This window comes from Argentina anserina, chromosome 2 (genome assembly GCF_933775445.1).
Source record: "Argentina anserina chromosome 2, drPotAnse1.1, whole genome shotgun sequence".
NCBI lineage: Eukaryota > Viridiplantae > Streptophyta > Magnoliopsida > Rosales > Rosaceae > Argentina > Argentina anserina.
In genome coordinates, this window is record NC_065873.1 from 20860719 (window position 1) to 20876700 (window position 15982).

The following is a 15982-nucleotide window of genomic DNA, read 5'->3' on the forward strand; positions in this document are numbered from 1 at the left end:
CTCTATACGTACAGTCGTAGTCACTGTCAATAAGTTCAAGGGCATCACGATTTGGTTTCCCAAAAATAAATAGACGACGTAGATTGACGTTCATGCATGATCTCTTCACATGTAGGGTTTCTATTGGCAAACCAAAGTTTTTAATCTTCATAAGCACAAATTTAAGTTTTTTTTATCAAATAACATTTCATTCAATTAAGAAAAAATACAATGGGTTTGAGACTTGTATCCAACCAGGAAGGAACAATCCTCTAGATTTCAGGATTGAAATTAAGTAGGAAGTTGCAAACTAACTTTTTTTTTTCTAGAAAGTGCTTTTGTAATCTTGTGGGACTTTGTGGGTGCGAGTCATGGGAGGGTCTCCATCTAAATGGGCACCCTACTTTTCACTGGCGCCTCTCATATGACATATTTCATGTGCAACCCTCCATTTTGACCTATAAAAGATTAAAAGGTAACAATGGGAATCTAGGGCTTTCTATCCCCCACTCAAGTACGTAGCTTTGGCTTGGCTTGCAAACTCGGCCACGTAGAGAATAAAGATTATTTTTGACGGGTAGAATCAAATAAAGGATTAACAAGATCAAAGTTAAAATTGTTTAACAAGTGAAGAGGATGGCTTTGTCATCCTTTTAGCAGCAATTGGCTTTTATGCCCTAATGGAAAGGATTAAAGGCATAAAAATTATTCACTTGCACTATTAGGGGAATTGACAGGTGAAGATTTATGCCCTGATGGATTAAACAAAGAGAAGTTCATTAGAATATGTTAAAGTACGTGTGTGGCACAGCTGCTAATGTTCTTGTTAAAAAGTTAGAAATGATTTGGATGGCGCAGGTTCGCATATGAATATAAAACGCATCCTATGCATGGTTAATGTCATGTAACACAGCACATGATTTATGATTTCGACCTAAACAGTGATTATGTGTGCCAAAGCTAAACTGCATGTATAGATTGTGTATTATTATATGGACACTCACTGATTGAAATGCATGTTATTAACAAATAGTCCATCTCTATATTTAAAGCTTCTGGTACAGGAAATCGAATCTTGAAACATGTCGACTGATCTCATTATAGCATAATATATGTTCATGATTACCTTACAAAGATGGAATTTTCTACTAGTAAATTTAATTCAGATCATTGAAGAAAAATCGATGAAATACTATATATACGTACTCATTTGAGATATTCACAAGCCTACATACGTACAAATTTAATTTTTAAGAATCGTCTGTTTTTGTCATCAGAAACTCCAAAGTAACTTCATTTACCAACATCATAGAAAGAAAAAAAATCGTCTCTGACACTCTCAAGCATGACATATCAAAATGCTAAGGTGAACATAGACTACTATAGATTAATGCTTACACGACTGTTTACGAGTCATGAACTTATATATATATATATACCCACTCTGCAGTCTCTGCTCTTGCAGAACTATGTACCCCATTGAAAGAGTCTGCCACAACCATTAGGGCACCCCAAAAGGCCAAACGTCTAATTAAGGCCAACCTTGACACGATCAGCCAGCATAGGTTTATTAGGTTATGCCAATCACTAAGTATTATCTTATCTTAATTATATGCATTCGAATTTAGAACTAAACAGATTGATATACTGGTCGAATTTGGTACCTCTTAAGAATAATGAAAGAATGAAGCTAACTCACATGAATGACAGGTATACTGTATACGTCAACCTTCCGAAACAAGCTTCCCTCTGTTATATATCGGAGATGCGATCGAATTAGACAACAAAGCCCTTTCCCATCAATAAAATACGGAAAAGGAAAGTTCCTGAAAAACAACCCCTCCGGTAAAAAAAAAAAGTCGCCTTAAAGGGAAAGTTGGCGGCCGAGGCGAGCTGATAACGAGCCGGGTAGCCAGCTCGGGGATCGTCTCGGACGGCGTGTCGTTTATAGTGGTGGCTTTGCGTGCCATTTTATATATACGACACTTGGTGGAGGTTAGTGCGGAATGCGCGTCAGTGGACTCACGCAACTAGAAGAAGTTGAGCCTTTTAGGCTCTCCTCTCCTCCGCCTATCCTAAAAGGGGGGCGGACCCACGCAACTTTCCTTCCTCGTCTATAAGCCAACAATAGAGGCGGGTGCGGGGGGCCCACCACCCGGAACGGACCTGACTTACTGTGAGGGGAGGGATACCCTACGCCACCGTACATGGCATTTTCTGGGGCGCGTCTCGTCGTTCTGTTATGGCCTGCTTTTACTTGGTCTTGTCAAAAGGTACAGACTAACCGCCTCTGTACCTCAAAATCGGAAGCAAATAATCTAATTTTCTGTTATCACGGCGAGTGATAAAGTTGAAACCAAACAAAAAAGATTAAATTGCTTAAAATCTGACGTAGATTCAAGTGATTGATGCTGAAGACATTACTACGTAAGTTATTTTGAGTAATTTGTGATTTTGAGCTTCACTTGCAGAACAATATGTTGAGGTTTTCTTTTTGCTTTTTTAATTTTAATTTTAATTTTTTAAAAAAGTTTAGCACAGAAAACAAACTAAGTTAATAGATAGCAAAAATCTATGCATTTACATGAACTTTAAATGAAGTGTAATATCACTAAATACACGATTCTCGGTTCCCGACACGTATTACTCTTACTTGGAGTGTTGTAACTGAAAATTGAATGTACATCACCTCATTAATAATGCAACAAGAGAAATGAGACTTGATATACGTGAGTTCGATTAAAGACCAGCTCACTTGTTATTTGAAATATACACTAGGTAATTTGCTCATAAACATACATGCGAGTATTTCAAGAAGTACAATCATCACGCATCTGTTATTTTAGCGGGGATGATGGTTTCTTTTATTTTTAAGTAAATAGATAATTGATTAAGTTATCTAGAACTAACTATCATAACCAATGATTATAATTTGGTTATTTATGCATCCATACGTGGCATACCAAAGTTCGAAGTACACTAGCTAAATCATACATTAGTTATAATGTTTATTTTTTGATGTAAGAGCTAGTGCGGTTGTTTTCTCAAACATTTATTAATGAAATTGTCGAATACATGAGGAGGACGTGAAACTAAAATCTCTTATTACAAAGACCTGACATAATATCAAATATCTCTACAAATAAATACACAAATTGTCACGCCCCAAAATCTGAGACTACAATTATATGGAAAATATGGTTCCCGAATTAGAGGTGTGACCTTAAAACAATAAAATTTTCTCAATAAAACTGATAGAAATATATGTCTGAATAATACTTTTATTAGGAAACAGAATCATATTTATTTTACAATAAAACAGATTTAGAAATACTGAAATTTAGCGAAGATACATGAGTCTCGCATTTATTGTCTTGAAATAATAATTGAAGAAAAACCATCATTTTATTTAGTAGATTCATCTCATTCCCCAAAAATCTATTCATTACCTGAAAATAAGATTGTATAACATCATGAGTAACACAGACCCATTAAGTACATAATACATTCTTATAATAATTTGGCTAATGAGAAATTCAAATATGAACAACCAAGTAAAATGTACCAAGAACTAAATGTATTTGGTCATACGAATTCTTACTTATGCATATAGATATACATATCAGCATCAATAAACTTAATCAATTGTGTGAATTTTCAAGAAAACTGGTAATTAATCACAAAGTCACATGTTAGGGTTCACGTTTACCAAAATCACGGATAATCCTCAGCATACCGAGACTAACACAAAAGTATGTATACTCAAGGTCAATTCTCCTATGAGTATAATAATGCATTGTCTGTAGGGACTATGGCCCAAGGCGAACTCACAAAGCACAAAACAATTTTACCAGCAATTCACTTAAGCATGGGGTAGTACTAATCACCCGGCTTCACAGCTCCAACTCAATAACCTCAATAGAATATCAAACAGTTTAGTAATTAAGATAATATTTAAATACTAAAAATAATAATCTTACACTAAGATATAAAATACTTATCAATAACTCAATGTATGCATAAAATATAAACAAGTTAATAAACTTGAAAGTAAATGTGCAAATAAAGTAAATGTACTTTAAATTAAAAGTAATGAGATAATATTAGTTAGTAGTCAAATGATTAGTAGTCATTTCTCCCATAATGAGAAAAATCTTTGTCCAAAGTAGCAATTGTCATTCAAAGAATAGTGTCAAAGTCTCTCAACTTTCCGTATCAATAACTCAATCAATAAACGTCCAAATTAGACAAGTGAGGAGTCTATGTTCAAGGATTTTTCGTAAAGAATCCAATAGGATAAGTCATACAGTCTAGTTCAAAGTCATTAAGTCCAAAAAGTTCAAACACAGTAACAGTGCAGAAACCGATCATCAAGTTATCATCTTAGATGTCTTATATATTCTACTTGTAACAATTTTTATTATTACTTCTTCTTAAACTTTCTAGATTAAAAATAGAGGTCTTCTACTCTAATTTAATATAAAGTTTGTGGAAAATGTTAAAAATGAGTGAGATATGAGTTTTTAAAGTTGTGAGTGCTACATAAGATTTTTAGTGAGTTTATTAACTCTAACTTTGATTAGCGATAACTTCTCAATTTCTAAACATTTTTGAGTGATTCAAAAGACTAAATTAAAGCATTTTTATGAGGAATTTAATGCTATTGTTACCTTGGACAAAATCAGATGGTATAAAATACGAAAAATATATCTCTTACCAAAACATGGTCTTTTCCATTTTATCCTTAGTTATGCACTTTGATAAATCTAAATAGGCAAAAGATTATAAGGATGTAAGATGTACTTACCTTCAATTTTCAGGAGTGAAATAAAGGTTTTGATGTGGATCTAAAGTTGGATTACTTTAGTAAAGAAGAAATTTGTTTAAGAGAGAAATAATGAATGCTATAATTTTAGCTTGAGAAACATTGGATGATTGAGTTTTATATCAACTAAGGGAACTCTAGACTTACATGATTTCTGATTTTGAAGTGTGAAGAAAACTTGAGACAGCTCATAACTATAAATAGGCTAAGAATGAATACAAAATTTCAATTCTCATATACCATTCGCAATAATTAATATTGAGTTAGTGTGGTTGTTGGCAAATAAAAAAAATAGTGTGATGGGGTAAAACATAAAAATAAATAAGCAAGGGTCAAAACATATTGACATAAGGATTATATATATGTGTGTGTAGATATAACAAACACATTTATATGTGTTATTCTAAAGGAATTTAGTATATTCTTTTTATAAGGTTTTCAATATATTTGCACTATCTAATACTAATATAATGCATAAAAATAATACTATTAGTATTAGTCTTAAACTCGATTACAAAGTATCGAGTATACGCAAGAATGTAAACTAACATATTCAAATCGTGGTCTAATACTTATAAAAAGAAATTAATTATCTTTGAAAGTATGTACCTTAGCATCATTGGTTTCTAAAGATAAATATTAGAAGAAAAATTGAATTAATTAAAAGTTAATATAAACTTAGAGTACTAAATAGTAAATACTAAATTTCGGGGTATTACATAAATCCCTTTTCCCCATCGATAGATGAAGCAACCTTCTCTCTTGCCACAACCTGGTCTCTCGGTAGCTTGGACAACCATTCCACCACACATATTGTTCTCTAATGGGGATTATTTAACTTAATCCATCCGACGAAGACGCCACAAGAGCGTGTCGCCAGAGGGTCACACCGCTCTCTCTTCTTCCCTCGCGCGCGCACTCTCTGTTTTCTCTCTAATCCTAGAGGCTACTTCAGGCTTGAAATAATTAGTTCTTATCACCAAAACTTTACTCGCATATAGATATTGAATTGATTAGTTATGAACTTATGAAGTGAGTAATACATGACATCGTGTTATTATCTTCAATACATGGTTATAAAAAAGAATAAAAATTATTATATGTACACAGTATATAGTCTACGTGGCGTACCCATTTAATATTATTAGTCAATTATTATTGTGTTTGTTTCTGATTGGTTACTCATATTTAAATATATATATTTTTTCTTTCAACGTGTGCATGTTTACTACACCATGAAATAATTATATGATTGGTTCAAGGATACCATATGACAGTGTCATGTAGTGTTCTAGGTACACAAAATAATTACTCATATAAAGAAATAGTAATGTTTAAGTTCCTCAAATTCCTCTGCAAGAAAAGGAAATTAGTCATCAATCCTATCATGCTCGCAAATCTCATTGCATGTAGCGCAAGTTATTGAAACATCTACCCAAATTCTTTGTCTAAGACGATTAATATGCATAAAAAATGTGGTAGAGTTCTAAACCACATCCACATACCAATTTGAACGAACTTGTATTCCACGGACCAAACAACTTAAAACATTTTAATATCTATAGATAACCCAAGGGACATAAATGATAAATTTACTCAGAGGAAGAATAGTAAGGCTCAACAAAATGTAAGGCTACTTTTGTAATTCCATTTACTGACCTTAGTAACTAGGTACCTTCGTGCCCTAACCATCATTCACAGAGCCAAAATTTATCTTTGGGTGTACCAAACCACCCAACCTTCATTTCGGTCCGCCACGTCACTAAAACCTCGAAATTGCCACCTCGTCGCATGGGCTCCACATGCACGGAAATGCCACGGCCCAGCAGCCCGCTCGGAGTATATATATGAAATCCCAAGCACCACAAAAACCCTCCATGTGAAAACCTCCTCCTTCTCTCTCTATATTTTAACTCTCTCCCCTGAGACAGCTTAAGCAACCACCGTGCCGGAGTTGAACCACCGTGAACGAGTGCTACGGGAGCTGTGAGAGATTCCGATATAAAGGAAAAGAGTATTGAGCTGACAGTACATGGCGATGGCGGTTGGGCCAGCTGCGTTGCCGCCGGCCGATGGAGCCAGTCCTCCAGCCATGGGACCCGCAATGATGCCGACGCCGATGACGTTGGTGCCGGACGCGGTGGCCAAGGACGCGATACTAGGCTGGTACCGCGGCGAGTTCGCGGCGGCCAACGCGATCATCGACGCTCTTTGCGGCCACCTGACGCAGCTCAGCGGCGGAGGCACCGAGTACAGCGCCGTCTTCGCCGCCATACACCGGCGGCGGATGAATTGGATCCCGGTGCTCCAGATGCAAAAGTATCACTCCATTGCTGACGTGATGGTGGAGCTCCGAAACCTCGGGGCGAAGATGGCGGAGCGGGAGAGCCACCAAAACGGCGAAGTTTTTGAAGCCGAGGACAATTGCAAGAGCAGCGAAGGCGCTAAGTCGTGTGTGGAGGACGAGAAGATGGAAGAAGCTAACGGATATGAGGTCGCCGCCGATGAGGTCATTACCGAAGAAGACGGTTCGCCGGAGAGTGATATCACTGACTCAGGTACGTGATCTAGTTCCCTTTGAGTTCTGAATTGTTAATGTTTATTTTTTCGGATCTATATTTCCTAGTTTTACGGTGGATTTTAAATTTAACCATAAATGATTGACTGAAATTGAGTGAGCCAGATTTCGTAGCACTACACTAAGTTTAGAATTTCTTTCTCGTTCGATTTCAGTTGTGTGATTGGAACCTACCTCCGGCGTCTGAATTCTCCATAAAAAACGGAAGAAATTTGTTACTTGTTATAATAGGTTTGTTCAGAAGTTTAGGTCCGGTTTGGTTGGTGAGAAAAAACGAAGGAGAGAGTGGTCTGGAATCTGGAGAAAACTTTTCCTCTGTTGGTAGCTCGAGATAAAAATTAATTTCCCTGACAACAACGAAAAGATTTTTATCATTTAAATTGAGAGAGTTACCTTTTTCGTTCGATTTTCCCAATTTTCTAAGTAAGAAAAGGAAAACATGTTTTTCTCCACCAGATCCTAGATTCAATACCCCGTTACCAATTTTCTCTACCTTTGAATTCAACGTTCTGTTAGACAGTGAGAGATGAGGTGACATCTCTAACAGCTTTGATATTTTGGAGAATAAGAGAATTTGTTTTTTTGGTTACATTAATAATAGGAGAAATTTTAGAGTACATTATGTTTTTTTTTCCATTCAAATAAATTATGCATATCATTTTCTAAAATAAAATAAATGACGAGAAAGAATGAGAAATTCTCAATTTTTGCAGCAATTTAAAAAAAAAAATCAAAAATAATAACATTAAATGGTACACTTTTTCCAATAATTCAAATTTTAATATCAACTAATTAAAATAATAAAATATTTGAATCATTTATTTCAAATTAACAAATTAAATATATAAAATAATTTATGATTATATAAGTATAATTATATAATATTTTATTCACTTACAATAAATGTTAAAATATGTAAAATAAAGAAATAATTGGAATTTAAGCATATTTTTTTGTTAGTATTTACTTTTTTATTTTAAAGAAATTTTATCAAAAACTATTAGAGATACTCTTACTCCGGTCAAACTTTTTCTACTGTTGTTTAAGTGGCCGGTAGTGTTTGCGAGGTTTAAGGGGGAGGTTTTGGGAAAATCGAGGTGGGCCGGGGGGGATTATTGGCTGTAGTCGATGTCACAGTTAGTTTTGGGGGTCAGCGAATGAGGTTTCAGCATCAGTTTGATTGCAATAATGGCTCGAGAGGCGTGCCGTTGATTTAATTATAGGCGGCGGTCCATCAGAGCCGTACCTTTTACGGTTGACGTCACGGGATGCGTTGGTAGGTAAAGGGTAGGGTTTTGACAAAAACAAAAAGGCTGGGCCGCTTGGGGTGGTGGTCATTCCAACATTGAAGATGGGGGGGGGGGGGGGGGGGGGTGTGGCCTCGTGTTGGTTGACTCGGTTGATATTACCGAGTTGGACTCGGGGGCCGGAGGAAGATTCGAATGATATTGGTGGCAGCAGAGTTGGGAGGGACTAGTGTCATTGCTTTACTCTGTGTTTGTGTGTGTTTTTGTTTGTTATTGTGTCTCGTCTTCTTTGGTGCGTGGTGACTAGTGACAGCATTTGGAACAAAGCTAAAGTACATTGTTCTATTTGGAATAAAGCAGCAACGTACAGTTAGTTAATATAGTGACCGGAAAGTGACGTAAGCACATGTATTCGGATATGCCGGCGAATTTAGGGATCTATGAGATGAACATAGTTGGAATGAAGTTTCCTTTATGGAGCTCTTGATGCTGCTAGTCTAAAATATGTATGGTTGCGGATCCTATAATGAGTGATATCTGAGACATAATTAGTTGTTTTTAACGAGACATTAATTGGTTGGAATATATGGTAACATAAGCAAATATTATAGGATAACAAAAATAAAATCTGTGTGGTGTAGTGGAGGTGTTTTCCCCATTAAATTGCCAAATCGGCAAATTGGATTAGAAAAATCATTGGCAGTTTTGAGCATATACTTTTAGTAACTCATTTTTATAATAGCTTTCCTAGTCTTAGTGGAGTTCCTACTAGACTCTACTAAGCTTTTGCTTTGGCTTAACTTTTTTTTTCCTAGTTGGAGCTTGTGAAATCAGGTTACAAATATTGGATATAGAAGTTTGAATCAGTTAAATACTGGGCTTTTAGAGAGTCTTATTGAGTACATAAGCTGATTAGTTTTCTGATCTTTTTACTGTCTGAACTTAGTTATCTTGTTCATCTGTTCTTGTGATTTCAGGATCTCAAGAAGTGCTTAATTCAGTGAACAATGAGATATGTTCTAACCATGATGACTGTGAGGCACGTCGCTCCCAGATCAAGTTGACAAAAGGTTTCTCAGCAAAGGAGTCAGTCAAGGGACATATGGTAAGCTCTTTCTTCTACTATCTAATTTATAAACAGAAGGCTGAAGCAAACTCCAATCTTTGATTTATTATGTGAAAGAAATGCAAGTAGCTATGACTGATTGGTAGATGTTACATGGCAGGTTAATGTTGTGAAAGGCTTGAAGCTATTTGAGGACATATTTACCGAATCTGAGCTCTCTAAGTTGACTGAATTTGCAAATGAACTCCACACGGCTGGTCTGAATGGAGAGCTCTCAGGTAAGTCCCATCCCCCTAAGGTTCTTGTGATAATTCAACTGAGTTTATGTTAATTTCTAACTAATACTGGTCAAGACCATCTAAAGATGCTGATTCTAAATAGTTTGTTGATTACAGGTGAGACTTTTATTTTGTTCAACAAGCAGATTAAAGGAAACAGGAGAGAGTTGATTCAGTTTGGGATTCCAATATTTGGACAGGTCAAAGAGGAAGCTGCAAGTAAGACTCAACTTAAATCCTAAAAATAATTTGGTATTAATCTGGCATTTTATGCAGTTGTGAGTTGTGACTAGGCACTAACTTTACTTTAACTTGACCTGATATTTTTAGGCAACATCGGACCAATTCCAGCTCTTCTCCATGATGTGATTGATCACCTTGTACTTTGGCAACTAATCCCAGAGTACAAACGACCTAATGGTTGCATCATCAACTTCTTTGAGGAGGTATTCACTGTTTCGCTGCATTATCATGTTCCCTCCTCTGTTTTTTTTTTTTTAACTTGCAGTCTATCACCATTGGTTTGTGTTATGTGTCTTGTTACATGTAATTTGAATTTGATTTCCAGAGATAAACCGGGAATTCATGATCATTTCTTGTGCAGGGAGAATACTCGCAGCCGTTCCTAAAGCCACCACATTTGGATCAGCCAATCTCCACTCTTCTCCTATCTGAATCCACAATGGCTTACGGGCGCACCCTTGTGACTGATACGGAGGGGAACTACAAGGGGCCACTGACCCTCTCGTTGAAGGAAGGGTATGCATTCCTAGTTATACTTTTATCAACATGAGATATCTATTAGCTGTGAATTTTATTGAGAGTAATCAAACTCATGAACATTGATTGTATACTCTACAGGTCTCTCCTAGTTATGAGGGGAAACAGTGCAGACATGGCAAGGCACGTTATGTGTCCATCTCCAAACGAGAGGATCAGCATTACATTCTTTAGAGTCCGAGTAGACTCCAACCAATATCAGTCATCCCCTCAAAGTCCAACACAGAATGGTGCTATAACTGTATGGCAGCCCAGCGTCATGAGCCCATATGCAGCTCACGAAGGAGCACCAAATGGCTATGAGGCAATGGATGTCATGCCCAAATGGGGTGTCCTCCGTGCTCCAGTGGTCATGATAGCCCCAGTTCGTCCTATGGTAATGAGCCCTCGAAAAGTTCCTCAAAGTGGTACTGGAGTTTTCTTGCCATGGACTGTGGGATCAAGAAAACCAGCAAAACATCTTCCGCCCCGCGCGCAAAAAGGACGGCTCATGGAACTCCCTTCCCCGGCTGAGACACATGTAGTGGAGGCTGCTTCTGAGCCGGGCATCACTGTGTGAGGAAGATCATTGGTGTCAAGTTAGTCACAGGCAGCCCTGGGTTGAAAAATGATATGAATTCAGCAAAGATGGTATTCATATTTACTTCCAAGTTCTGCAGGAGTTTTTCTTGTTGTACAAACAGGCCTAGGTGCTGTTAGAAGAGTCGGTTTCAATTTTCAAAATTTTCCCTTTTCATATCCTGAGTAGGTAGTTGAGCTCAAGTTGTGGAGTGTGAATTAGTTTAAGTGCTGAATCTTGTATTGGGGTTATGTTAGTTTTTTTTTTCAGACAAGTTATATTACTTATATATCATCTTCTTAACCAAGTATATCTTTTTTCCTTTTTCCCCAATTAATCCAAGTTATGTGAATTACTTTTTTTTTTGTTACAGGTTATGTGAATTACTTATAGAATGTACAACCAAATTCTGGTTTTCTTTAAGAGAAGTGTCAACTTCTAATTCTTACAGTCAGTTAACACAGTTCAGATTAGCACTCTTCAAGTTACACTTTGGAAAGTCCTTGTGATTCTGTGACTGTCATTCAAAAGCTGCATTGTATGATGTGTACTGGTTCTGACATTCAGAAGTTTTTACGAACAGAAAACAGAATATCACCCAGTTGAAAAGGTAGAAGACACAGTTGAGATTAGTACTCTTCAAGTGACAAGCTGCATTCTTTTCAAGTGGGGCAATCTGCTTACAATTTGCATAAAATGATTGCACCAAATGTTTGGGTTAGGTATAACTATAAGAAAGTTTGCTGTTGCAGCAGAACTTCCTCACACTCGTGGAAATGGCATCCATATCGAAGCTGAGAACTCCTGGTTGAGTAGTTTGGTGCCATAGCACCTGTTGTTTATGCTGAAGCTCGCTACCATTTGCAGTTTGGTATACGTGAACCATATGGAAATTCAAGTATCTATAACACATTGAACTGCAGCCACTCAAATTTCGTACTGAGATTCTGAGAATGAGCTGAAAACACCAGAATCTGCAGAGTGATTCTCTGAAAACATCAGAAGAACGTTTCATCAATGTCCAAAGCAGCTGAAGCTCGGGTTAATCAAACTAGAATTCAGATTTAGAGATGAAAGGGATAAACAGAAAGTGTAACAATTAGAGTATGCAACCAATAACTTCGGAATTTTACTTGGTAATGGTCAAATGCTAATGAAAGCTAACAATTTTGTACAGAGAGCTGGTTCACTGACCATCTTTGCATTTCAAACAATCTTATAGAAACAAATTTAAGAAAAATAAAGTTCCCCATTTGGCTATTACATATATATGACACACTTGTTGCATAACAGACATGGGGTAATACAGAATTGGTGCACTAAATATGAGAGTAAAGACCTTAAAATCAATTGCTATCAAGTATCAACCCTTGGGGGGTTCATCATCATCATCATCATCTATATCCCAGCTCAAATCTTCTTCATCTTCAGCAGTGCTCAGCCGTTTCTGCAGCTCAGCTGTATTGGCACTTCCCCCACTTGCACCAGGGGTCACTCTCTTTTCATCAATGCTGCTAAGATCCTCAATCTCATCCCAGCCAAGGTCTTCTTCTTCCTCGGGTTCTGCTGAGGACCGAACTGAAGCAGCCGATACGCCACTCTCTTTGCTGGATGCAGGAGCCTCATCCTTCTTCCCCTCTAAAGCCACTGCTTCATCAGATTCCCTAGATGCAGGAGCCTCATCCTTCTTCACCTCTAAAGCCACTGCTTCATCAGATTTAGACGGCAAGTCTTTATTCTCCTCATCAGATTTTGATTGCACCCCGGAATCCCCTACTACATTCGCTTTCTCCTCCGACTCCTTATCGCCTTTCGTCTCCAGACTCTTCCCTTCCTCCTCTCCAACAACCTCGGCCGCCCTGGCAGCACTTTCCTCCTCTACAACCTTTTTCGCGGCCTCATTCGCCTCTCCAGCATCTACATTGCTTGAAAACCCCTCCCCTCCAGCCTGATCAACACTCACCACCTCCCTCTCTTTCCCTAAAGTCGATTTCGCAACGGCATTGCTCCCACCATGATCCTCATCATACTCCACATCATCAACATCCCAGCTCAACTCATCCTCCTCCTCCACCGAAATCGCCCTCCTCACCAAACTGGCCCTCACATCCTCAGCCTGCTTCAGCTTATAAACCCTAAAGTAATACCGACTCCAAAACGTCTCATCGTCCACCACACTCGGCGCCACCCTCTTATAAACCGCCTCCATCGCTCCATTCCCCTCCAGCAACTCCTCAATCTCCTCCCTCTTCTCCTCCAGCGCAAACCCTAGCCTCCACCGCCCGTACTCCTCCGCCTCCTCCGGCTCCTCGCAGTACGTGCTGGCGTCGCCCTGCGCGGCGCGGAGCTGCGACTCGAAGCGGCTGTACCTCTTGGAGCTCAGGCTCCGGCGGGCGGCGGCGGCGGCGGAGGAATCGGGGGAGTCGGACTCGTGATCGGGGTTGAGGATGGAGTGGGAGATGATCTGGGCGGTGCCTTGGAGGACGGTGGTCCCGAGCTCGTCGATTTTGGTGCCGACGGTTTCGAGAGAGCCCTGGGCGACTTCGATCTCTTTCTTGAGACCCGACCCGAACTCCTGGAGGTCGCGGCGGTAGGTTTCGATGACGGTTTCGGATTTGGTGGCGATGGTTTTGATCAGATCGCCGAAGTTCCACCCGCCGGTGGCGGATGGGTTGGGGTGGCGTTGGGGGTTGGGATCTGGATCTTGGCTAAGGGGGGAGGCTGATTCGGGTTCGTCGGCGAATACGGACTTGAAGAAATTCATGGAAGGATTTTGGGGGAAGCAGAGAGGGAATTTTTACCAGAAAAATGAGGGAGATTTCTAACAGACGCTTTTTTGGTGCGAAGTTTTAGTACAGTATTTGGTGGAGGGCCAATGTCGGGTCGACAATGGGGCTCGGGTTATAGTATTTTGGATTGTAGGTCCAAGCGCACCCTACAGGTCCATCAACTATTTTCTGAATCGAGCATGTTTTACCTGGTCGGTAGAATTCGGATTCGCCGAAAATAAATTCATACCTCGTAAAATAGCACTCAGAGTACAAACATCAATTTATTGCAATTCTCTAATCTACTACCACATTTTCAAACAAATAAGCTACACCTTGTGGTTCTTGCTTAAATTTTTTTTAGAAGGATTCTCGCTCATATTATCTTTAATGTGTAAGTGACCGGGATATTGGCCTTTGTGATTTTTTTTTTCAGCTAACTAAATGGTATACTTAGTGTACCATCTAACCAAATATTTGCGTTGGTGCAGACACATGAAATGGTCCTCATGTTTCCCAACAAAATTGGGTACCCCTAAATCCCTAATGGTACTCCATCTTGGTTCCTTATAGGTTTATATCTATTCAGAATTTCAGTTACTTTGCCCACTTGATGTTGGCAATAGTGCTAGTTGTTGTTTTAAGAATTGAGATCAATCGAAGCAAAGGGAAATTCGAGCTGTCTCTCGGATGCTTGGTTTCAACTCCTAACTTTTCCTTTTGTATACTTGCAAGTTTATTCCTTTTGTATCCCACCAAAGCTGGTGATGGATGAGAAAACTAAATCCCTCACCACTAGATTACCTTGCTGGTTTTAAAGTCACATTTTTTTCCTTTTGGTTACCACATTTGCAAGCATGGAATCAGATATCCAGTTATATATCATGTTCCCATTTCTTTATCTTAACACTCCAACACTTGGTTTAACTCACCAAACTCATTGTTCTTACTAGCATATATGTATAACTACATTTGCTTCTGAAACTATATGCGATTATGCAGGAGAAGAGGAAGCAATGGCAGCCTCTTGGCATTTGCCACAGGCTCATCACCCTCACCATGAACAGTGTCATTGCTAGAAGCCTTATTAAGCACATACCGATAACCAGCCATTATACAAAGCTTCAAGGTTCAAGCAATGCGGTGGTTTCTGTGGAGGACCAGCAACCCCCTGTCCCAAACAGGCGTAATTTGGTCGAAGGCGTCTACCAACAACGGGCTCAGCATACACCAGACGACAATTCAGTTTTTGAGATCCAAATTCACTACAAGCGAACAGATGAGGATGATGATGATGATTCAAAAATGAGGAATTCTAGGGGTAGGCACAAATTTTCTTCAGGCAAGAGTCTCCAGGAGGTGAAGCCCATTTTTACGAGCATATCACAAGGTAAGGACCCGAAAAAGAGTTTAAGAAACGCAGATGTAGCGGGGTTGGAGAAGGAGATCAAGGACAAGGACAGTAAGAAGAAAGGAACTGTGCTAATGAGTGATGAAAAATTCACAGTAGCAATGGTGGATGCAGAAGATGAGAGATCAAAGCTTCCTCTGAGGCGTGCAAGACCTCTCTTTTATGTTGCACCAAATATTAATGAAAAATCAGACGAATTCATTCGGAGTAGAAAGGAAGCAATGAGACGGAGCCAAAGCCTAGAATAATAAAAGAGAGGTACTAATAATACCCAGGGCATATTAGCTTCTATGTTCTTCAGTTCGATCTTCATAAATCATAATTAACAAAGATTTAATGGTATATACTGGTAAGTGTATGTTATGCATAGAATAAATTGCTCAATTATTAGTAATTTAGAGCAACGTGCCCAAAGTACTTATGTTGGCAGAATCCCAATTTCGTGTGTATATATATATATATATATAGTCTTTATCCAGAGTGAAACTTCA

General features: G+C 38.6%; 2 protein-coding genes across 3 annotated transcripts; one reads left to right on the forward strand and one right to left on the reverse strand.

Moving 5' to 3' along the window:
- The first annotated feature begins 6700 nt into the window (after window positions 1–6700).
- Window positions 6701–11615, forward strand: LOC126782228 (RNA demethylase ALKBH10B-like). The gene is made up of 7 exons (XM_050507438.1): window positions 6701–7362; window positions 9607–9734; window positions 9856–9973; window positions 10091–10192; window positions 10304–10419; window positions 10578–10732; window positions 10835–11615. Exons 1-7 carry the CDS (start codon window positions 6837–6839, stop codon window positions 11310–11312), a joined length of 1623 nt encoding a protein of 540 aa, XP_050363395.1. The 5' UTR covers window positions 6701–6836; the 3' UTR covers window positions 11313–11615.
- Window positions 11616–12403: 788 nt separating this feature from the next.
- LOC126782231 (uncharacterized) lies at window positions 12404–14140 on the reverse strand. Of its 2 annotated transcripts, XM_050507443.1 has the most exons (2): window positions 13006–14140; window positions 12404–12948 (listed from the first exon to the last, which is right to left on the reverse strand). In XM_050507443.1, exons 1-2 carry the CDS (start codon window positions 14074–14076, stop codon window positions 12676–12678), a joined length of 1344 nt encoding a protein of 447 aa, XP_050363400.1. In that variant the 5' UTR covers window positions 14077–14140; the 3' UTR covers window positions 12404–12675. The 2 variants fall into 2 exon arrangements, with proteins under 2 accessions (XP_050363400.1, XP_050363399.1); XM_050507442.1 differs by having other exon boundaries at window positions 12405–14138.
- Window positions 14141–15982: the final 1842 nt, after the last annotated feature.

What these genes read in the sequence shown, in the direction of transcription:
- LOC126782228 (XM_050507438.1), top strand. Translation starts at nt 6,837, where the DNA reads ATGGCGATGGCGGTTGGGCCAGCTGCGTTGCCGCCGGCCGATGGAGCC. An exon ending in TCTGAATGGAGAGCTCTCAG is followed by an intron (nt 9,974 to 10,090) that starts GTAAGTCCCATC and finishes TGTTGATTACAG; the next exon opens with GTGAGACTTTTATTTTGTTC. An exon ending in GGTCAAAGAGGAAGCTGCAA is followed by an intron (nt 10,193 to 10,303) that starts GTAAGACTCAAC and finishes TGATATTTTTAG; the next exon opens with GCAACATCGGACCAATTCCA.
- LOC126782231 (XM_050507442.1), bottom strand. Translation starts at nt 14,076, where the DNA reads ATGAATTTCTTCAAGTCCGTATTCGCCGACGAACCCGAATCAGCCTCC.